The following is a 26,049-nucleotide window of genomic DNA, read 5'->3' as shown; positions in this document are numbered from 1 at the left end:
CAGAAATCAGAGGACTCCCAAAAAGTTAATTTGCAAGTCAAATTGGTAGTAAGGAAGGCAAATTCAATGCGAGCATTTATATAAAGTGGACTGGAATACAAAAACAGAGATGTGATGCTGAGGCTCTATAAGGCACTGGTCAGGCTGTATTTGGAGCAAATTTGGGCCCCACATGGCTCTGGAGAGGGCCAGAGGAGGTTTACGAAAATGATTCCAGGAATGAAGAGCTCTTGACAGCACTGGGCCTGTACTCGCTGGAGTTTAGAAGGTTGAGGGGGAACGCATTGAAAACTACAGAATAACAAAAGGCAAAGATAGGGTGGATGTGGATAGGAAGATTTCCACTGGTGGGAGAGTCTAGGACCAGAGGTTATAGCCTCAGAATTAAAGGGCACTTTTTTAGAAAGGAGATGAGGAAGAACGTCTTTAGTCAGAGGGTAATCTGTGGAACTCATTGCCACAGAGGCCAAGTCAGTGGTTTTTTTTACGGCAGAGATAGACAAATTCATGATTAGAACGGGCGGGTGTCAAGGGTTATGGGGAGAAGGCAGGAAAATGGGATTAGCCATGATTGAATGGCAGAGGACTCAATGAGCTGAATGACCTAATTCTACTCCTACAACTTGAGATTTTGAAAGTAACTTGACTCCATCAGTGTTCAAACAACAAACCATCTGTCATTCCATAGATCTACATTATCCAGACAAGGAAATTTTCTGTGCACATTTAGTGATTTTAATTGTGAAAATATGTTTGTTTCAAAAAAGATGTCTTAACAGAACACTAACCATTTTTATTTAACTATATATACAAAAAACAAATTGTTTTATCTTAAAGTGTGTCTTCTGTCACACCAAAAACTTTTAAAAATAAAATCTTTTGGTATTTTTGTTCTGTAATAGAAATCATGAGGAAACATTTGCATTAAAACAGTGGGATGTGTGAGAACCGATCAAAAGAAACATACGGCATTTTACTGATCCAAAAACAGATCACAATTTTGCAATCCTGAATTATGAAAACAGCAATATTTTAAAAAGTTTGTATGCCTGTATTTTTAAATTCAATAATGAATAGGTAACATTGCCTCATTTTTTAATAAATAAATGGAGCATCACATGAAAATACAGAGGAAGCATACAGATTCCTTTCAAGTTGTGCACCTCATGTGCAGAATAATCAAACAAATGCCGAAAAAAACGATTCTTTCTACTTCAAAGATAACAATGAACGGTTCAATAATTTTGCTATCTGTCATTCTAAAATAACTATAGCTTTTGCGAGGAAGACTAATTAGTGGCAGAGACAATTGTAAAATCTTGTTACTATGTCTGCAAAGAGCATTTTTAGTCAGCATTTATCTCTTCTGATATCCAAACAAATTACACTCGTTTCAAATCAAATTTTTATGCTGTATTTTAAGCAAGTTGGGACAATCCAGTTTCTGGAAAAAAACTTGAATGCTCCATTCCCCAATTAAAATAATGCACACAAAAAAAAGACGCAACAATCCTGCTGCATGGGGCAGATGCACTTTCTTCCCAAATAATTTTAGTTAATGAATTGAATTTACAACAATGTCATCACTGCACATTTCCAAAAATGTAATTTTCCATTTGACAATTTTATTCATGTACTGTGTGCTGTACAGTAAATGAATTGTTTTACAGTCACTCAAACTGTTCCCTCAAAAGTTTCAGAAAACATTAATCGTAATTCACAGACTTTGTGGGTAGGAATAGATTAATCCCAAATGATATATCTGAGAAATATAATGTTGCATTCTTCGCAGCCCATAAGAGGCTACAAAACCAATTACCCTAACCTTGAGCAGTATTTGGCTACCAAATATCTCAAAAGAAACACAGGAAGTTCAAATGAAAGTATCTGAAAAATTGTCAGTGTACTGTAATCTGCATATTTGCTTCATACAATGTTCAAAATTAAACATCTAGCATTTTACAAGCCAAGAACACCTTTTAACGGTGAAGTGAAGTTGCATTCAACTTTTCTGCTTTGAGGAGCATTTAAAGACATCCATTCACCTTAAAAAATACATTACTCCTCTTCTGGTCAGTCAACTGTTTCTTTTAGATTTAGGGTGAAGGCAAGAGAAATTATGTGGAAAGGCAGACAGAAATAGGGACAATTTAAAAAAAAGACTAGAATCTGTTGTTGTTAGAAACACACATACACAGATTTCAGTTTTTAAAAGATTAGCAATTTCCCACCCTCCCAAGCCCAAAATAAGGAATACATTCAACATTAGAAACCTCAGATAATAAATAATTAAATTTTAATTTTCACATAAAAGTCTGTTTTTGTGTTTACATCAATATCCCTGAAGCCCGTTGTAGACTTTCTTCACTGGTCCTTGTTTAAGCAGATTCTTTACATCTACAGGATTTAAAAAAAGATCATCAATCTATTTTTTGAATTCATAATCAACATTGACTTATTTTACTCATTAAAGGTGCCAGAGAATGTACGCACGGCTCTCGGATGGACAAGTCCAAATCTCATCCATGTTTCTTGACCAGAGCTATCAATTTTTGCAAAATAAAACACTATGTATAAAGAGACCAACCCCCTGGGTTTTAGCTTCAGAGAGGCTCTTCTTGGGGAGCGTTAGGATGCAGGACCTGTTGTGAGGTCAAGAAACCAGTCTGAAGAAGGGTCTCGACCCGAAACGTTACCCATTCCCTCTCTCCTAGATGCTGCCTGACCTGCTGAGTTACTCCAGCATTTTGTGATACCTTCAAGAAACCTGAAGGCTGGTTTTCCTATTAGTCAATTTACTTTGTAAACAAAAGCAAAGTATCATCTACCAATAAAAACAAAGGAAGCTCCTCTGACAAACATAATGTGAAGACTAATCACATGAAAATTATGTGACAAAATAAATTTTGGTCATAAAAAGCAGTGTCCCCATTCACAGTGGGGAAGGACGATGAATCCCCAAGTAATTTCCTCTCTGGTGGCTGCAGCATTGTCACAAAATGCAAACTTCCCAAAAAGGCCAGCAGAATTCAGATCAAGGCATTTTTATGTGGGTGTTTTAAACAACTGATAAGGTGCAGATTATTGAGTCGGAAGCCTGGCTCACAACTCATTTAAGAGTTAGTGGGTGGTGACAACAGAGCAGCTTTTTGGCCTTGACACCTGCTCCTGATGATCGACAAGACTCCTGAAAAGGAACTTGCATCATCGATCCAGATCCACACCCCAGCATTCCTCAGGGCTGGAACCACCTCTTCCCATTAAAAATAACAAGAGACAGCTTGGTCCTTGGTTCCAATTGCAGCCAAAACAGCCCCTGACAATTCACCATCTATTTTTGGGGAGCTCAAATTCAGTTTATAAAAGTGGCAATTTTCATTTAATTCAAACATTTATTGCTTAAAAAAGGAATCCATTACTTATTTGGATTTCATCCATAATAATTTAGATTTAATTTAACATTCAAAATTAAACTAACTTGGAACGAGTGGAACGCGCATAAACCATCGGGAACTTTTATCCTGTTTAGGTATTTTGAGGAAGGCTAACACGAGGTTGAAGTGCTGATGTCAAAGTCAAAGTATGGATTTTGGGAACCCAGACCTTTGTTGAGGCAAAGCAGCAATTGGGAAAAGGAAGGTAAAATTGTTCATTTTCTGGGTTACACTAGCTGTTAAAAGAGGCAGTGATGGCAGCCAGCATAGTAGCACACGTCACTTGATACACGAGAGATCAAGGAGCGTCCCTAATGGCAATGGCTAGTCAGACCAAAGGTTCAGTCATATACATGGGTGACTGTTAGAAGGGGAGGGACAGGAGTTTTGAGTGGCAACTCCTCTCGCAAACAAGTATACTGTTTCAGATACTGATTGGTGGGGGTGGGGGAGGGGGGGTTTGGAGGAAGGTTGGAGAGCGTATTATAACCTCTCGGGATAAAATGACAGCAGCAGCCAGACCCGTAGCACCACGACTGTCGCTGTTGTACAGGTCAAGGACTAGGCACGCAAGAATAACAAGGGAGTCTTTCGTCAAGGGCACAGATGGGCACAAACACGATTCCAGGATAGTGTATTGCTTCCTTGGTGCCAGGGTCAAGAATGTCTCTGAGCCAACATGAGAGATTCTGAAAGGGGGTTGCAAGTAATCAGAAGTCATGGTCCACATTGATACTAATGACCTCAACAGGAAGGGAAATTAGGTCTTGTAAAGAGAATTTAAGGAGTTACGCAGAAAGTTAAAAAAGCAAGACATCTTGGAGGGCTTATCCAGTGAGGCAATGATAGTAGATTTCAGGGATAAGAATGTACAATCACTGTAAGGTTACACTACAGACCCCCCCAATAGCCCACAGGAGATGGAGGAAAAGATGAAGATATATTGTGGAAAGATGCGAAAGCAACAAGGTAGTTGCACTGGGTTACTTTAATGTCCCCAAAATTTACTAGGACTCCCTTAGTGTGAGAGAATTAGATGGGTCAGATTGTAAGGTGCATCAAGTAGTTTCTTTACACAGCGAGTTGAATATCTAACCAAAGAAGAAGCCATGTATTGGGAAATGAGCCTAGCCAGGTGAATGGAATTTCAGTGGGAGGAAATTTTGGAAGTTAGAACTAAGTTCTCAGATAGTTGTGGACAAGGATAAGACTTGATCTCAGTGGGGGGGTTTAATGCCACCTTGAGGAAAGACTCATTACAACAGCATTAGGCAGAAGTGGGGAGAGCAAATTGGGAGCAGCCATTTTCCTGGGCAAATCCCCCCCTGACCTGCAGGAGTAAGGAGCAGCTGGTCAGAATTCTGGACCAACATGTTCCAGTGAGGAAGAAGGACAAGGTTTGGGTACCTTAGACGAGGAGATATGTTGCAGACGCAAGTCAAAAATAAAAAGTACAAGGTTTAGGACGCTGAAATCCATCAGGGTTCTGAGGAATATAAAGGAAGCAAGAGAAATAAGGAAGTTTAAAAAGGGTTATGAATAAGTAATTGATGAGTTGGATTAAAGGGAATCTAAAGTCATTTTATACATACAGCACAGAACGCCGCAGGGGATCCTTTTCCCCTGTGGCTATCAAACGGACAACTCCTCCCCCTTCTGTCGTCGGTTAGACTGACTCCCCTTCACCCCAATCTTTGCACATCCCCAATCCTGGACTCTCCACTCATCACTTTAATTTCACGTTTCATGTATTTTGTGTTCTATGACTGTTAGCAGATCATAGAAAATAGGTGCAGGAGGAGGCCATTTGGCCCTTCGAGCCAGCGGCGCCATTCATTGTGATCATGGCTGATCATCCACAATCAGTAACCTGTGCCTGCCTTCTCCCCATATCCCTTGATTCCACTAGCCCCCAGAACTCTATCTAACTCTCTCTTCATCCAGTGATTTGGCCTCCACTGCCTTCTGTGGCAGAGAATTCCACAAATTCACAACTCTCTGGGTGAAAAAGTTTTTTCTCACCTCAGTGTTAAATGGCCTCCCCTTTATTCTTAGACTGTGGCCCCTGATTCTGGATCAATTTCCCTCCTGGGATAAATAAAGTTCTATCCGATCATATATTAAAAGCAGGAGGGTAAATCAGGAGAAGGCAGGACAACTCAAAAGACAAAGGAGGAATGGGCGAGGTTCTAAACAAGTACTTCCCATTGCTATTCATTATGGTGGTCTAGAGGACAGTAAGATCAGTATGGATTATGCTGATAATCTAGGGCATGTTGTTATAAAGTTTCGTTTAATTTAGAGATACAGCGCGGAAACAGGCCCTTTGGCCCACCAGGTCCACGCCGACCAGCGATCCCCGCACATTAACACTATCCTACACCCACTAGGGCCAATTTTTACATTTACACCAAGCCAATTAACCTACAAACCTGTACGTCTTTGGAATGTGGGAGGAAACCGAAGATCTCGGAGAAAACCCACGGAGATCACGGGAGAACGTACAAACTCCATACAGCCCCCTTAGTCGGGATGGAACCCGGGTCTCCGGCGCTGCATTCGCTGTAAGGCAGCAACTCTACCGCTGTGCCACCGTGACCGCCCGTGATGGTGGTAGTGCTGGTTCTCTTGAAGAGAATTGAAGTGGGATATCTCCCAGGGTATTGAGAGGGGCAAAAGGGGATTGCTGTGCCTTGAGAATAGTCGATGTATGTTTAAGAGCGGAAATACTGATAAACCTAGAAAGTATAGGCCAATGTGCCTTACCTCAATGGTAGGGAAACTATTATAATAAGTACTTAAGGATAGCATCTACTCACATTTGGAAAGCACATATTTATTGAGGATCGTCAGTGTGGCTTTGTGCAGGAGAGCTCATACAAATTTGATTAAGTTTTTTTTTAAAGAAGGTGACAAAGATGATTGATGAGGGTCGGTCAGTAGATATTATATACTAGCTCAGTAGGAGGACAGAAGAAGCAGTTTAAGGACTGCCTCAAAGTGTCCCTCAAAGACTTGGACATCAACCTCAGCACTTGGGAGTCTCTTGCTCTGGACCATCCAACCTGGCGTAGCAAGCTCACCACAGGAGCCCGTGCAGCAGAGAACAGACGCACTGCAGAGGCCCAGAGGAAACGCACCGCGCGCAAGGCCCGGGCTACCTCCACTTCCACTGCAGCACCCATCCACTTGTGTCCTACGTGTGGGCGTGCCTTCCGGGCCCGGATTGGCCTCACCAGTCACTCCCGGACCCACAGTCACCAATCCTCCAACTGAAAGTGAAGTCATGGTCATCTTCGAACCCGAAGGACGAACAACAACATTATATACTAGACCAAGTGGACCCATTGGGCCCAAACCTCTCCTGCATTGGTGCAGCACCCTCTCCTTCCCCTCCTCCCAACTCCCCTCATCCTCCCTCCTCACCCCCTTCCCTCCCCCACTCCCTTCATCCCCCTTACCCTCCCTCCCTCCCTCCCTCCCTCCCTCCCCCCCCCTCCCTCCCTAATGGCATGTTGGCCTTCATAACAAGAGGAGCAAAGAGGTTGTACAGGGCCCTGGTGAGACCAAGGTGCAGTTTTGTGTGCAGTTTTGGTCTCCTTATTTGAGGAAGGACATCCTTGCTATTGAGGCAGTGCAGCACAGGTTCACGAGGTTAATCCCCGGGATGGCGGGATTGTTATATGAGGTAAGATTGGAAAGACTGGGCTTGTATTCACTGGAGTTTAGAAGGATGAGAGGGGATCTTATAGAAACATGTAAAATTATAAAAGGACTGGACAAGCTAGATGCAGGAAAAATGTTCCCAATGTTGGGGGAGTCCAGAACCAGAGGCTTCTAGCTAAGAATAAAGGGGAGGCCATTTAAAACTGAGATGAGAAAAACTTTGTCACCCAGAAAGTTGTGAATTTGTGGAATTCTCTGCCACAGAAGGCAGTAGAGGCCAATTCACTGGATGAATTTAAAAGAGAGTTAGATAGAGCTCTAGGGGCTAGCGGAATCAAGGGATATGGGGAGAAGGCAGGCGCGGGTTACTGATTGTGGATGATCAGCCATAATCACAATGAATTGCGGTGCTGCCTCGAAGGGCCAAATGGCCTCCTCCTGCACCTATTTTCTGTTTCTAACAGGTGCTGTTTGTACGGAGTGTATACGTTTTCTCCGAGATCTTCGGTTTCCTCCCACACTCCAAAGACGTACAGGTTTGTAGGTTAATGAGCTTTGTATAAAAAATGTAAAATTGTCCCTAGTGTGTAGGATAGTGTTAATATGCAGGGATCGCTGGTCGGCAAAGGGCCTGTTTGCATGCTGTATCTCCAAACTAAATACCAATAGGCACAAGGTAAGAGGGACGGTCTAAAAGAGATTAACGAGGCAAATTTGTGCAGATGTGCAAGTTTGCAATTGGCATTATCGTCACCACAAACATCGCCGGCCAAAGGGCCTGTTCCATGTTCTGATCATCTAAATATTTCTTATGTACAATTTATTGTGTTTGGTTTTCTGAATTATATAGAGCCAGAACTACTGACAGCAAATGATCTTGGTTATATTAAATATTTCTCAGTCTTCAGTGGACTATTTCTCACAGGCTTTAACATAATTAATCGATGTCCAGACCTAAAAAGTCAAAGTCCCAGAATTTCCTTAATTATCTGATAGAGACAGAGAGGAATTACCAGAACGAGTGCAATATAACCTGACAGATTAATGGCCATCAATGCCATTATGCTTATATAAAGCAACTGATTAAATCCCAACGGTGCACAAAATATACCATGATCTTTTTCATCTAATAATTCCCACGATTCACATTTTGTGGTAGATTTATAATGGAGTCGGGTGAAAAAGCTAATTTCTACATCGGATGAAAGAAGAGCTAATTTCTACAGCAGAGTAGACTAAGGATGCCAGAAATGTCACTGGATCAAAACAACTCAGAAAATGTTCTAGTTTCTCATCAGTTTTCCTCCCTTCACCAGTGGCAACAATACTCACATGACCAGTGAACAATGACAAATAAAATGTGAGTATTATTGCTCAAATGTAAAGGGCAGCACAGGTTCACGAGGTTAATCCCCGGGATGGCGCAGCAGTAGAGTTGCTGCATTACCACACTTACAGCCCAGAGACCCGGGTTCGATCCTAACTATGGATGCTATCTGTACGGAGTTTGTACTTTCTCCCCGTGACAGCATCGAGATCATCAGTTTTCTCCCACACTCCAAAGCTGAACAGGTTTGTAGGTTAATTGGCTTGGTATAAAATGTAAATTGTCCCTGGTGTGTAGGGGACTGCTGGTGTGTGCTGGTCAGTGCGGACTCGGTGGGTTGAAGGGCCTGTTTCCGTGCTGTATCTCCAACTAAACCAAAAACTGAACCAGAATGTAACAGCAAGAAGATAGCAATTTAACAATAAATACTTGCCTTCTTTCTGATTGTCAGTAAGTTTATCCTTGGGAAAATCCACATCAAACGTTATTATTAGGGAACCCCTAATGTTGTTATTGTCAAAATTTGGTAATCCCTCTCCTTTCTTCCATAGTTTTGCACCAGGTTTTGTAATCTTGTCTCTAACTACATGAACCTGAGAAAAGATACAAGATAAAATTAACACAATTTTCCAAAGAGATAATATTAAATTTCCTTAATACAATCCTAAAGTACAATTATTTTCTACTTTAAAAAAAATTACAGACTTAATTGTGAACAGTATAACAAAATTTGTTAGAATGGATTTATAATGGTATTAAAAGCTTGACGATGAATTTGAACTTCTTACCTTGTGCCCATCCAAATGTGAAATATCCATTTCAAAACCTATGAGTGCTTCCACTAATGAAATTGTGACATTAGAATAGAGGTCATCACCCCGCCTTTCAAACACTGGGTGCCTAAAGAGAAAGAAAGCACCTGATAAGATCAAAGAATTACTTAGTATAACTTACCATGTTAAACTGCACTAAACAGAACATTTTTGCACAGAGCCTACACCAGAGTGCAGATATCCAATCTCATTTTTCATTAAATGAGAGGAAGTTAGCCAATTAGTTCTTTGCCTTTGCGGCTTAGACAAACTAGTTTATCGCAAAAGCCACGAGTTTGAGATTTACACATGACTAATATAGAGAAGCATTCTTCACAATTACTCTCAAATCCACTGTTATGGCCGACTTCAAAACAAATTCACAAATCATGCAGCATTGACTAATCAGCCCACTGTCTGTTGGTTCAGTGAATGCACTTCAATGATTGCATAAATTTCTCCTTTCAAAAGAAAATTGTGTACTTAAGAAACTGTGTTATTTTTAAAAAAATCAGCCTTCTGCATAAGTAAACCCTAATTTCCCTAGCTCCCCATATTTTTATTTTTGCTATTTAAATATGCGACCTGATTGCTCATTCTCCAAATGGTGGAAATCTTCCTAATTGCTCCATCAAAATTATAGACAATAGACAATAGACAATAGGTGCAGGAGTAGGCCATTCAGCCCTTCGAGCCAGCACCGCCATTCAATGCGATCATGGCTGATTCCCCTCAATCAGTACCCCGTTCCTGCCTTCTCCCCATACCCCCTCACTCCGCTATCCTTAAGAGCTCTATCCAGCTCTCTCTTGAAAGCATCCAACGAACTGGCCTCCACTGCCTTCTGAGGCAGAGAATTCCACACCTTCACCACTCTCTGACTGAAAAAGTTCTTCCTCATCTCCGTTCTAAATGGCCTACCCCTTATTCTTAAACTGTGGCCCCTTGTTCTGGACTCCCCCAACATTGGGAACATGTTTCCTGCCTCTAATGTGTCCAATCCCCTAATTATCTTATATGTTTCAATAAGATCCCCCCTCATCCTTCTAAATTCCAGTGTATACAAGCCTAATCGCTCCAGCCTTTCAACATACGACAGCCCCACCATTCCGGGAATTAACCTAGTGAACCTACGCTGCATGCCCTCAATAGCAAGAATATCCTTCCTCAAATTTGGAGACCAAAACTGCACACAGTACTCCAGGTGCGGTCTCACCAGGGCCCGGTACAACTGTAGAAGGACCTCTTTGCTCCTATACTCAACTCCTCTTGTTACGAAGGCCAACATTCCATAAAAAATTATTATGAATACTAAATTTCTACATAAACGTTTCTGCTCCAAGGTGTGCAATCGCAACTTCTGTTATCTCTCCACACGAGTCAAGTCCTCGAAGGTAGACACAAAATGCTGGAGGGCAGCATCTCTGGAGAGAAGGTATGGGTGACGTTTCGGCTGGAGACCCGAAACGTCACCCAGTCCTTCTCTCCAGAGATGCTGCCTGACGCGCTGAGTTACTCCAGCATTTTGTGTCTACCTTCGATTTAAACCAGCACCTGCAGTTCTTTCCTACAGTCAAATCCTCAATCTCTGGTGTCATTCTGGTAAACCTCCTCTATATCATTATAAAACTTCTATATCTGTCAACTACTGTGCCCCAAACTGGATATATTTTTCCAGCAGAAACCCAACTGTATACAACAATTTATTTTCTTAAAAAAATTGTCTCCATTTACAAATCCAAGTTTTTAAAAAAAAATGAATTTGCTCCACTATCTAATATTTACAAAGATATACATATCCTAATATTGTAACATCTGTTCCTGTATTTTATTTTAAATTATACTATTTCATTTATATACCCTCTACCCATTGGATTGAAAATCTACCTCTCTGCTTCTTGGCTAACAAAATTGATTACTTTACAAGCTGAGATAAAAGAAAGGAAATTTACCAACATTTTACTTAAATAAAGTAAATAAAAGCAGTTCTCACTTTAAAACCTTTATTTTGAATTTCAGGTCACCTGGCTCTCCATCTATGTGTGGTTCACCTACAGAGAAAAGAGAATCCACAACTTCATCTCTGCACAATAATGTTGGTCATTTTAGTTATCATTTGTCAACATTTTACAATGGCAAAAATACAGAACCTTGCTTTAACATATTTCGACTTCTGGATACATTCATCTTTATGAATATTTATGCCGTTAAGCACCAACGGCTCAGTGCTGGCATCGGTTGAGAAGGCAAGATAAATTCAAACTCATTTGAAGATGTAAACTAGGCTTTCAGAAGGACCATCTTTTAAATGCATCAAAGTAGTTACCATTTTCAGTGCTATTTATACAGTCTTCAAATCTTTTCTAAAGCCGACTGCTCAGAATAAGAGGCAAGCGAGTAAAACTGATAATCTGCTACCTGATTTTTTTTTGGACACCTAACATAACGGATTCTGTCTCTACCCTCTCTCTGAATTTGAGGCCAGCGCCCACGTCTCTTCAAACTCACCAGTGCATGTTTCCCCATCTCTTTAAAACTTACATGGTCTGCTTGCCAGGCTCCCTTTAAACACCTGGATCACTGGCATGTTTATTAATCTGTGTAACATCACTAAAGGCATGTTGGGGTGCGAATATGAACTATATCCAAAAGTTGGAAAATCTGACAGTCCACAATATCACGAAGGTGCTGAATTATCCGAAACCAAAGATCTCGGAGAAAACCCACACAGGTCACGGGGAGAACGTACAAACTCCGTACAGACAGCACCCATAGTCGGGATCGAACCGGGTCTCCAGCGCTGCATTCGCTGTAAGGCAGCAACTCTACCGCTACGCCACCGTGCCGCCCAATGTGTGAAACAATGAAGGCGAATGGGCTGGGGACGATCGGAAAGGCTACTTTCAGGAGGCCTCAGAAGCAACTTGAAGTGGACAAGGAAGCTGAAGCTACTTCAATAGTGGTAAACTCCTGGAGTGGGCAATGGTACTACAACTGGCAAGCATGTCTGGATACCATTGGCAGGGTTTTGTATAAGATGAAATCAAGGAATTTCAGCACAAAAGAATCAAACCAAAATATGAAGAGTGATAGAAAATAGGTGCAGGAGGAGGCCATTTGGCCCTTCGAGCCAGCACCGCTAATGATGATACAAACCAAGTAATTTTATCTTTTTACTTCAAAGAGCATAGAGCATCTTAGTCTCACAACTTTGAAAGACATGCCGAAATAATATTATCCAAAGAGCCCCATTGTTAGTACTAAATGGAACAAAATGTGTCACTATGATCATACCTTCTCCAATGAAAGGATATTCCATTCCATCTCTGACTCCAGGTTCTATCTCTACCTCAAGTGTTCTCTCTTCATTTACAAGCCTGAAATTTAAATTAAAAGCGTTTAAAATATTCATTCATTTGACTGTTGTCAAGACTGAGCAAAATCATTACACCTTTCCTACAACAAAGCTTACCAGATATATCCAATAAATATATAGGATGGGCTACATTTAGAAAACAACTCTCACTCATAAACAGTAATTTTATTCTTTATGTTTAAAAGAATTGTCACTTCATACTCTTCAGGATTCAATTTATACATTTTCACATGAGAATTTTGTCGTTAGGGTTGCCAACTGTCCTGCATTAGCCAGGACATCTCGTATTTTGTGCCGTTTGTCCCGTACAAGACCCCCCTTGTCCCGTATTAGGCCCGGGGGGCGCTGTGGGTCCCCGTCACTCTGGGTCCCCGACACTCCTGGTCCCCGATATTTTAGCTCCGGACAGTGTAGGCCCAAGGGCCCAGGCGCCGCCCAACGGAGGTTGCATAGCAACCCGCCTCCCGGCCCGGACGGCCACCATTGGTGGAGCGGGAGCAGGTGGGCACTGGCTGGGTGAGGTCACGTGGGGCGCGGGGCAGTGATGTCACCTTGTCCCTTATTTGGGAGTGAGATAGTTGGCACCCCTATTTGTCACACAAAGATGATCATAATGATCCAACTCAAAAGGTAGATCGTTGTTGAACTACGGTGGCCCTAGTAGTATAATCCAAAACACCAAGAGTAACAAATGATTTTTTTTTGCTTAAAATATTTTAATTGCTTAAACTTTTATGAAGTCGGCCATTTTTGCTTACTGGCTCCGCTGGCTCCTCAATGAAAATATATAAAGTATTAAAAGTAGCACTTACTTAACATTGGGACACTCATCACAAACCATCTCTTGGGTCATTTGGAATCTTCCAGGACCCAACTGTGTGGTTCTCATTTCCTGTCGACAGTTGCATTTCCTCTTTCCTGGAGCCTGCTTTGCCACTGGCTTGTTTCGTACAACCTGTAAAATTCACCGTCGTTTAGCTTCATCAAGTTATCAATCATTTGAACGATTGCATATTTTTAAAAATGCGCTATCTATCAAAGCAAAGTAACACCGATATATTGGTGAAATTGGTAATGAGAGCTCTTCTCCTTGGCTCAATGGATAAGTATAACTGTGTGGTTGAGCACAAAGATGGACCAGAATGATTTCTGGCGAGTTATTCATATTGAGCCAAGATAAAGGTTACGGGGAGAAGGCAGGAGAATGGGATTTAGAGGGAAAGATAGATAATCCATGATTGAATGTCATAGCAGACTCGATGGGCCGAATGGCCCAATTCTGCTCCTACGTCATGAACTCATGATAATAGAGGAGGTGGGTAGAAAAATTAGATCCTTATTGTTAATCACTGCCGGCAATGCCTGATGCCCACAGACAACATTCACCATATATCACACTTAAAAAGTACAAAAATGTCCATGAAGAGTTTAGAGATACAGCATGGAAACGAGCCTTTTGGCCCACTGAGTCCGCAACGAACAGCAATCACTAGTTCACCAGTTCTGCCCTACACCCAAAGTACAATTTGCACAAGCCAATTAACCTATAAACCTTTGGAATGTGGGAGAAAACCAGAGCCTACAGAAAATCCACGCAGCCACAGGGAAAACATGCAAACCCTGCACAGACAGCATTCGTGGTCAGCATCGAACCCAGGTCTCCGACACTGTAGGGCAGCAACTCTACCCCTGTGCCATTGTGTCGCCCAGAGGGTGAATATTAAACTATTCCCAGCCAAGTAGCAATGTTTTGAGGAAAATAAGGATGCAAAAACAAATTTAAAACTAAGCAATCTATCAAGTAAGTGAACTTTAATGCACAATTCCTTATTTATAAGAAAACGGGCTATGATCTCCTTTGCACTGACATGATCTCATCCCCAATGGCTGTATTTTATATTATGTATCTGAGTTTTAACTTAAACCTTTGATCAACAGAAAGCAGAGATTGCCACAACTTTTTACACCAATTCAAAAATTCTAAACAGTCATAGCTACCATCCCATTTTTAAAAGCCTGTTATGAGCGGTAAACTACTGATTGAAATAATTTCACATCCCATCAACAGATCACAGGTGCAACCACACAAAAACCCAGCCGACCATGTCTCCCAAAGCGATCTTATTGGTGTTACTTTGCTTTCACGGTCAATGCATTTCAAGAATAGGATGTTCGTTGACAGAAGGACAGCATGTACAACCGGAAACATTGGCCCAACATTTGCAGCTGTATTAACAGCAGAGTGCAGCTTTGTTGCAAATCTAACTGCAACACTGGGGTTTTCATGCATGAGTGGCATAAAAATCTCACAGCCTCTGTCCAAATTCAATGCTCCTCCACAGATCACACCACTTCACAGATAACTTCATAACTCAGGGAAACATCCCAAAAATGTGATGCTTTATTGCACAAGTTTTCAAAACAGCAATTAACTACAATTTCTGCCTTCTACTAGGTATCTAGCACCTATCCTTTGTCATGGAATTTAGCATCTCAATACTTGGAAGCATGTCTTCACCCATTCCATAAGCTACGCGCTGGGGCTTATGTAGGTTTAATTTAAACTATGTGAAAACCACCACCTAATCTGAACATTGCCTTAATTGTCCACTTTGTAACATATGTTTAGCTTTGCCAGGAATAAATGATTGAATTATTGAATGTAATAAACCCATTAGATATCCTATGCACCCTTAAAACAACTTATGGGGCAAATCAAATCTTGCCTCAGAAACGACTTCCATCCACTATTACACAACAGGTCAATAGCAGATAGCTCTCCATTCTGCTCTAGACCATCTGGATAACGGGATCGTGTAAGTCAGGAAGAAACTGCAGATGCTGGTTTACACCAGAGATGGACAAAAAATGCTGGAGTAACTCAGTGGGACAGGCAACATCACTGGAGAGAAGGAATGGGTGACGTTTCGGGTTGAGACCCTTCTTCAGACTTTTAGCAGCAGTAGAAGGAGATTCGGGATGTCCGTTCTTTGATAAAGGAAGGAGTGAATGACTTAGCCAAGGGCAAGAACGATTCAGTCCATTAAAGGAGTTGCACAAGTTTGGATCGGAGTCACTGAGGCTAAAGCTGGTTGATAAACGTTTCATTCATTAAGAGAAACAGACATTCTCTTGGAGACCCTCTTGTTAGAATCTCTAAACTCCAAGTATCATATCATCATATCATATATATACAGCCGGAAACAGGCCTTTTCGGCCCACCAAGTCCATGCCGCCCAGCGATCCCCGTACATTAACACTATCCTACACCCACTAGGGACAATTTTTACATTTACCCAGCCAATTAACCTACATACCTGTACGTCTTTGGAGTGTGGGAGGAAACCGAAGATCTCGGAGAAAACCCACGCAGGTCACGGGGAGAACGTACAAACTCCTTACAGTGCAGCACCCGTAGTCAGGATCGAACCTGAGTCTCCGGCGCTGCATTCGCTGTAAAGCAGCAACTCTACCGCTGCGCTACCGTGCCGCCCAAGTATATCATGTTTGAACATGATTTGAACACAAAGACAACAATAAACAATTAACCACAGCTAAGTCTTTAACATTTTGTGTAGACAAGTAACTTTGCAGAACTACATATTTACAATGGGAGCATATAGTAGCTACCAAGATACCTCTGAATAATAATAGACACAAAATGCTGGAGTAACTCAGTGCGACGGGCAGCATCTCTGGAGAGTTGGAATGGATGACCTCTGAATACCTTTTCACAGTAATTCAAATGGAAGGTCTAAAAGTTTGAAGCCAGGGAATCTAAATGCCCCCAGATTAGTGTGATGAGGGCTGATCCTTGTGTACACACAAATACAGCCATTACTGATCAACAGACAAATGTGCTGATGGCCATGCTCGATGTGCCAAATGACAAGTAAATCTGGTCTGGAAGCTTCCTTCATCTCCATCACGGTGGTGTGAACAGGTTATGATTATGTCAGTAGATAGTTTGAAGGAGGGTCTCGATCAGAAATGTCACCCATACCTTCTCTCCCGAGATGCTGCCTGTCCCGCTGAGTTACTCCAGCATTCTGTGGCTACCTTATGTCAGTAGACAAACTACTTACAAAGCCGACCTTTTAATTTCAAACCGAATACTGTGGCGGTCCCTTATCTAAAACTGCCTGGCGTCTTGCCTTTTCTCTGGCCTCCGCCAGGCCACTACAATACTGCTTTTAATGTACTTAAGAACAGATATTCTGAAGATTGATTCTTATTTTGAATTAATGACTGCTTCTTCCATGTAATTTTATAACCCCCCTGAATCATTTCCAACACATACCAAGCAAGATATGTGTCTGGAATGCACTGCCTGAGGGGATTGAGAGAAACACTAATAAGATTTAAGAGGCTTCTGAACCAACACTTCAATTGCCAAGACATAGAAGGCTACTGATCTGATAGGGTGAATGGGTTTAATGCAGGCACGATATGGTGGACTAAAGGACCTTTATCTGATGTCTACACTGCCATTGAAGAGGCAAGGTGGTCACAATGACTTCTCTGTGGATTGTCACCTTGTTGTGGTGGAGAAGCTTGTGTGGTCCTGAGATCCTGAGAGCGTTGCCGTCTGGAGCTGTGCTCCTGGTAGGGTCACTCATGGCGGTAAGGTCGAGGGGGAGGTCCCTGACAAAGAGTAATCCAACCAAGACCTCAACGGTGGAACAGGCAGAGGATGACGGCTGACTTTAGTGGAGCGTCACAATGGCTGGGAAGGCGGATGAAGGTTGCAGCAGAAAAGGGTCCTCGGTGATCTTGGACTCCATGCCTCTGGATCCTGACCCAGATCTGTCAAGGACCGTGTGGTGGCTGTCTGTGCACCAATCTCCCCACGTTAAACAAAGTCACGCACAGGCGTCCTCACCAGAGGACAGTCATACTCGCTTCCAGTGGCCGCTGATGATGGTCACAATGAAACCCAATAAATAAACATCAGACAGGGTGGGGGGGGGGGGGGGGGGGGGTGGGGAGAAGGAAACACTACTCTGTACTCCAGAAGAATGATCATAACCAATGAAGATTTTAGACTCCAGAGAGGGCCTCTGTGTCATGGAAGAGCGAGTGAGGTTATCAACTTGTTTGTCATGGGGAATGTCCACTATGCATTCTGCCTGAACATATCAAGCACAGGATGCTGAGGCTTCTGGAGCATCTGCAAGATCTCCTGAACCTCGAGGGACAGCACTGTGCCGCTGGACAGGTGGGATGCCAAGATCATGACCTTACATAAGAGTACACGCAACTGCAGGGATTGTGACAATGAACAAAACATTTCCCCGCTGGATATCAAGGAGAGAGTATTTGCCCCCGTGGTCCAGGCCAGACAGTAGTACGTACCCAAATCCCAGGGTGGGTTTACAGGTTTAATTTAGTTTAGAGATACTGCGCGGAAACAGGCCCTTTTGGTCCACCAAGTCCGCACCGCCCAGCGATCCCCGCACACTAACACTTGTACAGGGCCCTAGTGAGACCGCACCTGGAGTACTGTGTGCAGTTTTGGTCTCTAAATTTGAGAAAGGATATTCTTGCCATTGAGGGTGTGCAGCGTAGGTTTACTAGGTTAATTCCCAGAATGGCGGGACTGTCATATGTTGAAAGACTGGAGCGACTAGGCTTGTCTACACTGGAATTTAGAAGGATGAGAGGGGATCTTATCGAAACATATAAGATTATTAAGGGGTTGGACACATTAGAGGCAGGAAACATGTTCCCAATGTTGGGGGAGTCCAGAACAAGGGGCCACAGTTTAAGAATAAGGGATAGGCCATTTAGAACGGAGACGAGGAAAAACTTTTTCACTCAGAGTTGTAAATCTGTGGAATTCTCTGCCTCGGAAGTCAGTGGAGGCCAATTCTCTGAATGCATTCAAGAGAGCTAGATAGAGCTCTTAAGGATAGCGGAGTCAGGGGGTATGGGGAGAAGGCAGGAACGGGGTACTGATTGAGAATGATCAGTCATGATCACATTGAATGGTGTTTCTGACTCGAAGGGCCGAATGGCCTACTCCTGCACCTATTGTCTATTGTCTATACCCACTAGGGACAATTTTTACATTTACACCAAGCCAATTAACAGGTTTGTGATAGGTTTCTGTTGACCACTTACTTCTACAAAATTGCCCGAATACACTTCTTCGAGTGTAACTTCCAGGTCCACTACGATGTCACTTCCTCGAGGAATGTTCTGGTCTTGTTGTCGTGGGTTTCCTCCAAACATAAAACCGAAGTCTCCAAAAAAGCTACAAGACAAAAATAAAACAATTTGTCAAGAAAAAGCAAAAACTAAAAAAAGTGTCCGACTGATATTTTTTCCAAATGTAATTTTCAGTCAACTTTACATTTGGTCAAAATAGTTATCTCAAAGGGAATCACAGTTTAAAGATCTTGTGTTCAACATTTGCTGTGTTAGAACAGCTGCTCTCAGTGAGAATTGTCAGGGCATAGCGTTCAGCTGTGAATAGTTACATCAGCACAAATGGTTCCCAATCCTGATCATTGCACGATAAACTCTTGTGCAAAATTAACTTTAACGTCTGTAGGAGCCATTTACGCTTAATTTAGGTACTGTCATTGTATTATGGCTATGTTTAATATTTCTAGTTTCTGTCTTTTTGTGGGTGTGATTTGATAAGTAATGGGGAGTGTCTACATGGGAGGAGGCTAGTGTAGCCACAGAGATTGGGGGTCAGTTTAGTCTCGGACTCGCGTCTGCCACACTCAGACTACCACACTCGCGCCAGCTACACTCACAAGGACCACACGCTAACGACTACACGATTTTTACTGCATTGTTTGAAGAATAAACAGTTGATAAGAACGAAAAGTTATGAGTTACTCTTTTGATTTGTGCTACTTTAATAAAAACCAAATAATCAAGAAACAGCGTTTGGAGGATTCGTTTTTGCTATCTCAGAGTGCGTTGTGTGCGTAAGCTATACCTCCACCCCATCCCCGAGCAGTAATGGCTATCGAAGTTGGACCTTGAGAAGGTACAGAAACTGCCATTACAACGTCAAATGGTAAATTGTAGCATTTTTGTTGTTGTTGTTTAGTTTAGAGATACAACGCAGAAACAGACCACCTTGTCCACGGCACCCAATCCGCACTGACCAGCGATCCCCGCACACTAACACTGTCCTACACACACGAGGGACAATTTACACATACACCAAGCCAATTAACTGTCAAACCTGCACATCTTTGGAGTGTGGGAGGAAACCGAAGGTCTCGGAGAAAACCCACACGGTCACAGGGAGAACGTGCAAACTCCTTACAGACAGCACCCGTAGTCGGGATGGAACCCGGGTCTCTTGCGCTGTAAGGCAGCAACTCTACCTCTGTGCCACCCAAGCAATAAGGAATAAAACTCAAATACACATAAAGCTCGCTTGCCATGCCAATTGCAAAATGATATACCGAAAGTACATTGGTAAGAGTCGAGCCCCACTGAGGGAGAACAAATTGCAGGCATAAGCATCCAAAGCCGTGACATTAAGACTGCAAATTGCACTACTTACTGCGAAAAGATGTCATCATGAGATCCTTGACGGCCCTCCTTCAAACCCTCTTCACCATACATATCATACTGTTTCCTCTTCTCTTCATCAGCCAACACCTATTAAAGTACAGAAAGCACTGATCAATAGATTGTTTATCATTTAGCCTACATATGCACAGCGAAAATGGAAACCAAAAGGGAAAATTGTAATTCCAGTTCGTCATAAATGAGACAGATTCTTTCACATTAAACATCATTTTCAGCACTTCATAAGTCTAGTTTAGTTTATTTAGTTTAGTTTAGAGATACAGCACGGAAATAGGCCCTTTCGGCCCAGCGATCCCCACACATTAACACTATCCTACACCCACTAGGGACAATTTTTACATTTACCAAGCCAATTAACCTACAAACCTGTATGTCTTTGGAGTGTGGGAGGAAACCGAAGATCTTGGAGAAAACACACGCAGGTCACGGGGAGAACGTACAAACTCCGTACAGACAGCACCCGTAGTCAGGATGGAACCCGGGTCTCCGGCGCTGCATTCGCTGTAAGGCAGCAACTCTACCGCTGCGCCACCGTGACCGACCTAAGAATTTAGTTCTCAGAACTAAACTCTGAAAATGTTTATCTATGATTAACCATCTAGCTTGATGGAAACTGAAACCAAAACCATCCAGCTCCAATTTAAAGCATAGTTTTTATTTCAATTTGCACTTTCTCAAGAAAAGGTTGCTTTCTAAAACATGCTAACATAAGAATGTTAAAAAAAAATCAAACCAATAAAAAAAAGGTGAACTTTAAAAAAATGCTGGCATGACTTCTCTAAAATCCTGTTCTCCTCTCAGGCACATGATGTGATTCGTTTTGTAGATGTTCTGATACCAAACGTGTAATTAAAGGTGCAATGCAAACACAAATGCGTTTTTATAAACAAAACACAAAGTACAGGAGTAACTCAGCGGGTCAGGCAGCATCCGTTGGGGGAATGGACAGGCAACATTCTTCAGGCCAATTGAAGGGTCCCAAAGGGTATGTAGGTTAATTGGCTGGGTAAATGTTTAAAAAAAATTTGTCCCTAGTGGGTGTAGGATAGTGTTAATGTACGGGGATCACTGGGCGGCACGGACTTGGAGGGCCGAAAAGGCCTGTTTCCGGCTGTATATATGATATGATATGATAACCCAAATTCTCACCCGCCCATTCCCTCCGCAGATGCTGCCTGACCCACTGAGTTATTCCAACACTCGAATGTTTTGCTCAAGATTCCAGCATCTGCATTTCCTTGTGTGCCTGTTTTTTATAGACAGGTACCTTCAAACATTGTCCTGTAGAACAATTAATTAATTGTATAGTATTGGTACTTGTGTACCAATTAATATGCATACTAATATTCGAAATTTTTCTCATGTGTGAGGTAGCTCTCTAATAACTTAGAGACAACATTGACTTTGTTCCAAACTTGCATAATGAATTTGGTGTTCCAACGTCTGAGTCAGGTGGATCTACTGAACTCCACCAACTCAGTACATAACCCAAGAGTAACTAGACAATAGACAACAGGTGCAGGAGTAGGCCATTCGGCCCTTCGAGCCAGCACCGCCATTCACTGTGATCATGGCTGATCATCCACAATCAGTACCCCGTTCCTGCCTTCTCCCCATATCCCTTGACTCCGCTATCTTTAAGAGCTCTATCTAACTCTCTCTTGAAAGCATCCAGGGAATTGGCCTCCACTGCCTTCTGAGGCAGAGAGTTCCACAGCTTCACAACTCTGAGTGAAAAAGTTTTTCCTCGTCTCCGTTCTAAATGGCCTACCCCTTATTCTTAAACTGTGGCCCCTGGTTCGGGACTCCCCCAACATCAGGAACATGTTTCCTGCCTCTAGCGTGTCCAATCCCTTAATAATTTTATAGGTTTCAACAAGATCCCCTCTCATCCTTCTAAATTCCAGAGTATATACAAGCCTAGTCGCTCCAGTCTTTCAACATACGACAGTGCCACCATTCCAGGAATTAACCTAGTAAACCTACGCTGCGCTCCCTCAATAGTAAGAATATCCTTCCTCAAATGTAGAGACCAAAACTCCACACAATACTCCAGGTGTGGTCTCACTAGGGCCCCTGTACAACTGCAGAAGGACCTCTTTGCTCCTCTTGTTATGAAGGGCAACATGCCATTAGGTGTCTTCACTGCCTGCTGTGCCATGCACTGCCTTCTGTACCTGCATGCTTACTTTCAGTGACTGATGAACAAAGACACCCAGATCTCGTTGTACTTCCCCTTTTCCTAACTTGACACCATTCAGATAATAATCTACCTTCCTGTTTTTGCCACCAAAGTGGATAACCTCACCTTCATCCACATTAAACTGCATGGAAGAGAATACTTAGGCTGAGCTTCCGACCATTGACTCTCACGCCTCAATGGGTGAGCCTGGCAAGTTGCAAGAGAGTTTGTTTGAAAACAAGTAAAAACAGCTAAACATGGTCAGGCATCATTATTTTTTAAATGAATGTCAGTCATCATTTCCTCAGAAATGGAAGATATCTGGATTTAAATTTGAAATGACAAGAATGGGGTTAAAAAAAGGTCAAAGAAAATGAGGATATTCAAAAGCAATTGCTTGCAGAACATTAAATTAATTGAATATTACTGGGAGACAAGAAAATAGGCATAACAATACAAAAAGCAGTTTTTTTTAATGTAGGAGGGGGGAAAAACAGCAAGGTCAGTGGAGTCATCTACAGGACCCCGAAAATCTAGTATAAATTCCCAACATATATATAATCAAGGGGTTGTCAGAGTCCAACTATCAAATTGCTTCTACATCTCATTCTTAGAAATCCACAGTCCCTCTCTCAAACACAATTCCATGTCACCGGAACAAAAACTACACCTAGTTAACATTGACTTCAGCATTATTAGACCTTGATGCCAAAGGGCTGCAAAATGCTTCGAGAACAATGAGTTGTTAAATTAATTTGACATGGTTCAAATGAAGTGAAGTGCCGACAAAGAGAGGGACAGCTGGAAATGACAAGCAGCAGTTTTGGCTGTTACCGAATGTGTACAGAGTTCCTAATGCAAGAGATCTCACAATAAGTAATGTAGAATTACCAATGGAAAGGTATCGACTTGAAATGTTGACCGTTTACCACTCTCGTGCTTTTTATCTTTATACTAGACCAAGTGGACCCGTTGGGCCCAAACCTCTCCTGCATTGGTGCAGCACCCTGTCCTCCCCCCTCCCCTCTCCTCAACCCCCCCTCCCCTCTCTCCTCAACCCCCCCTCCCCTCTCTCCTCAACCCCCCCTCCCCTCTCTCCTCAACCCCCCCTCCCCTCTCTCCTCAACCCCCTCCCCTCTCCCCCACTCCCCTCTCCCCCACTCCCCCCTTCTCCCCTCCCCTCCTTTTAAACTTTAAAATGTGAATAACTTTAAAAATATAAGACCGATTTCAATAAAACTACTTGCATTATCACTAAAGTGACAAAGTTGGGTCTAAAATTGCCATGCTATCGTATACCGTTTTGGCTGAAGTTCAGTCACAAACAAGATAACAAACGAGTTTTAGTATATAGATATCATATTTCACCTTTGAATACAGATTTATATTAAACACAAGGATTTTGGGATAGTTCAAGGTCACTATATAAACACAAGTTCTTTCCTCACCAACCTATGTGGAGCTCATGCAAAACAGCTTTTTCCATGGGAGTAGTGTTCTGGATCCTGAGCAGGTGATGAAATGGTCAATGTTGCCTCGCCTAAACTTGCCCGAAGGTAGTAGGCCACATTGTTTTATTTAGTCAAATACGTACACAGAAGCCTGTGGAGGCCAAGTCAATGGATATTTTTAAAACAGAGATAAATAGATTCTTGATCAGTACGGGTGTCAGGGGTTATGGGGAGAAATCAGGAGAATGTGGTTGAGAGGGAGAGAGAGATCAGCCATGATTGAACAGTAGAGTAGACTTGATGGGCCGAATGGCCTAATTCTGCTTATATCACTTATGTACAGGAAGTTTAAACTATTTTTGAACTACGATAAATTGACTTGAAATATGGACCTGCTCTACAGAATGCTAATTAAGAAAAGTAGTACTACTTAAGTGATTGTTTCAAGAAAGGGGCTTGATTTTATTCAAACGTTAAGCCACCATTATTAGTTCGACAAAGATGTGATTAAAACAGTATGAACACTGGCAGTGCCTCACATCAGCTGCTCATTCTGTTGGTTTAAATTATAGTGAGCGCCCTTTCACCTCCACACCAGCAGCCAATGAACACCAGCCACACATTCTCCCGACTTGTCATCATCACAACTCAGAACTAAAAAAAAGTGACTCGAAGACTTCACATGGAAAAGGCGAGAATACACCTTCAGCCAAATGTAACCCCCGAACACAGCTTTTACACACACTGTTCTTTCTTACCCACCAAAAAAAATCCCCGACACACACACATACCTCATAAGCAGCCCCCAAATCATGAAACTTGTCCTGCGCCGCCGGATCGTCCGGGTTTCTATCGGGGTGCAGCTGCAAGGCCAGCTTGCGATAAGCCTTCTTGACATCCTTCACCGAGGCGCTCTTGGAAACCCCCAGAATCTTGTAGAAATCCCGCCTGCCTCCCACAACACAGAAAAAGACTCAAGTTATACACACGAGTAAAATAACACAACTGCCCATTCCTTGCCTTACTCTGGTGAATTGGTGAGACCTACTGTAACGCTTTTGTTTGTTACTGATGCAAAGAAGGGCGAAGTGAGTAGGTGGGCAGACAGTGTCAGGGGCCGGCGGTGGCCGGTGCCTCTCTGTTGCCATTGAGTGAAGGCGGGAGGTGTAGCAATCCCGGGCTGGGTGAATGTATCCGCGTTCTATGGCCATTAAGGTGTAGCAATCCCGGGCTGGGTGAATGTATCCGCGTTCTATGGCCATTAAGGTGTAGCAATCCCGGGCTGGAGAATGTATCCGCGTACTATGGCCATTGAGGGAAGGCGCGAAGTGTAGCAATCCCGGGCTGGCAAATGTATCCACGTTCCAACACTCACCCGGACAGCACCTCTCCGTTCAGGCACATCAACACCACGCACACCGAGCGCAGGCCCACCGCCATGCTTGCCCGCTTTCCACCACCCCCCCTCTCCGTCCTCTCTCCCTTCCTCCGCTGCACAAGTTGCTCGTTGCGAGCGGCAACTACCGGCAGAAGCACGTCAACAGCATCACCGTTTCCTCATGGCGGCGTGGGAGGAGCCCGGAGCCCAGAGCCCCGACGACAATTTGCAAACGAGTGTTGGTTGGAGGGACGAAGGAAGGAGGGAGGGTGTCTGTCCACTCTTCTGGTGTATCATTTCAACAGTCCAAAACACGCAGGGAGAATAATACTGGATTTTCTTTCACTAAGGGTTGTAAATTTTATGTTTCTTTATAGTTGATGCACAATATTTGAATCAATATTTGCACAATAGTTGAATCACAATAAGTTTAATTCAACTATCCAAATATAACTCGCTCAGTAGACGAGGAGAATGCAAATGAGAATATTTATGACCTTGTATAAATATGTGGTTAATATTCTACCCGTTATAAGTTTTAATCCTGTAACATGTCGCGCTCTCTTTCTGGAAAATTGAAAATACTACCAAAAAATAAAAGTTTGAAGGAAATGATCACAATGAATGGCGGTGCTGGCTCGAAGGGCCAAATGGCCTCCTGCACCTATTTTCTATGTATCTCTATGTTTCTACGAAATCAAATAAATTGCAACTTAAGACATTAACTATGATTATTATTCTGGATGATAATTAGTGTAGGCATGATAGAGTGAATAGTCATGTTTTCTGGAGATGAATCACCTGCTTATTATAGTTATATTACTTAACTTTTATTGTTACTCTCGGATTTGCTATTGTCA

At 42.6% G+C, this 26,049-nt stretch overlaps 1 protein-coding gene across 2 annotated transcripts; it reads right to left on the bottom strand.

Moving 5' to 3' along the window:
• Nucleotides 1–823: 823 nt before the first annotated feature.
• On the bottom strand, nucleotides 824–25,340 carry dnajb11 (DnaJ heat shock protein family (Hsp40) member B11). 2 transcript variants are annotated; one of them, XR_013547566.1, is made up of 11 exons: nucleotides 25,187–25,340; nucleotides 24,603–24,759; nucleotides 20,150–20,247; nucleotides 18,739–18,871; nucleotides 13,428–13,570; nucleotides 12,534–12,616; nucleotides 11,233–11,290; nucleotides 9,216–9,327; nucleotides 8,861–9,020; nucleotides 4,842–4,920; nucleotides 2,255–2,397 (listed from the first exon to the last, which is right to left on the bottom strand). XR_013547566.1 is itself a non-coding variant. In XM_078404274.1 (10 exons), the coding sequence occupies exons 1-10, from the start codon at nucleotides 25,249–25,251 to the stop codon at nucleotides 2,333–2,335; spliced, it is 1,074 nt and encodes a 357-aa protein (XP_078260400.1). In that variant the 5' UTR covers nucleotides 25,252–25,337; the 3' UTR covers nucleotides 824–2,332. The 2 variants fall into 2 exon arrangements, 1 of the variants encoding a protein (XP_078260400.1); XM_078404274.1 differs by lacking the exon at nucleotides 4,842–4,920 and having other exon boundaries at nucleotides 824–2,397; nucleotides 25,187–25,337.
• Between the last annotated feature and the right edge of the window lie 709 nt (nucleotides 25,341–26,049).

This window comes from Rhinoraja longicauda, chromosome 8 (assembly GCF_053455715.1).
Source record: "Rhinoraja longicauda isolate Sanriku21f chromosome 8, sRhiLon1.1, whole genome shotgun sequence".
Taxonomy (NCBI): Eukaryota; Metazoa; Chordata; class Chondrichthyes; order Rajiformes; family Arhynchobatidae; genus Rhinoraja; species Rhinoraja longicauda.
Note: the sequence above shows the minus strand (reverse complement) of the source record. Positions and strands in the feature narration are given on the sequence as shown.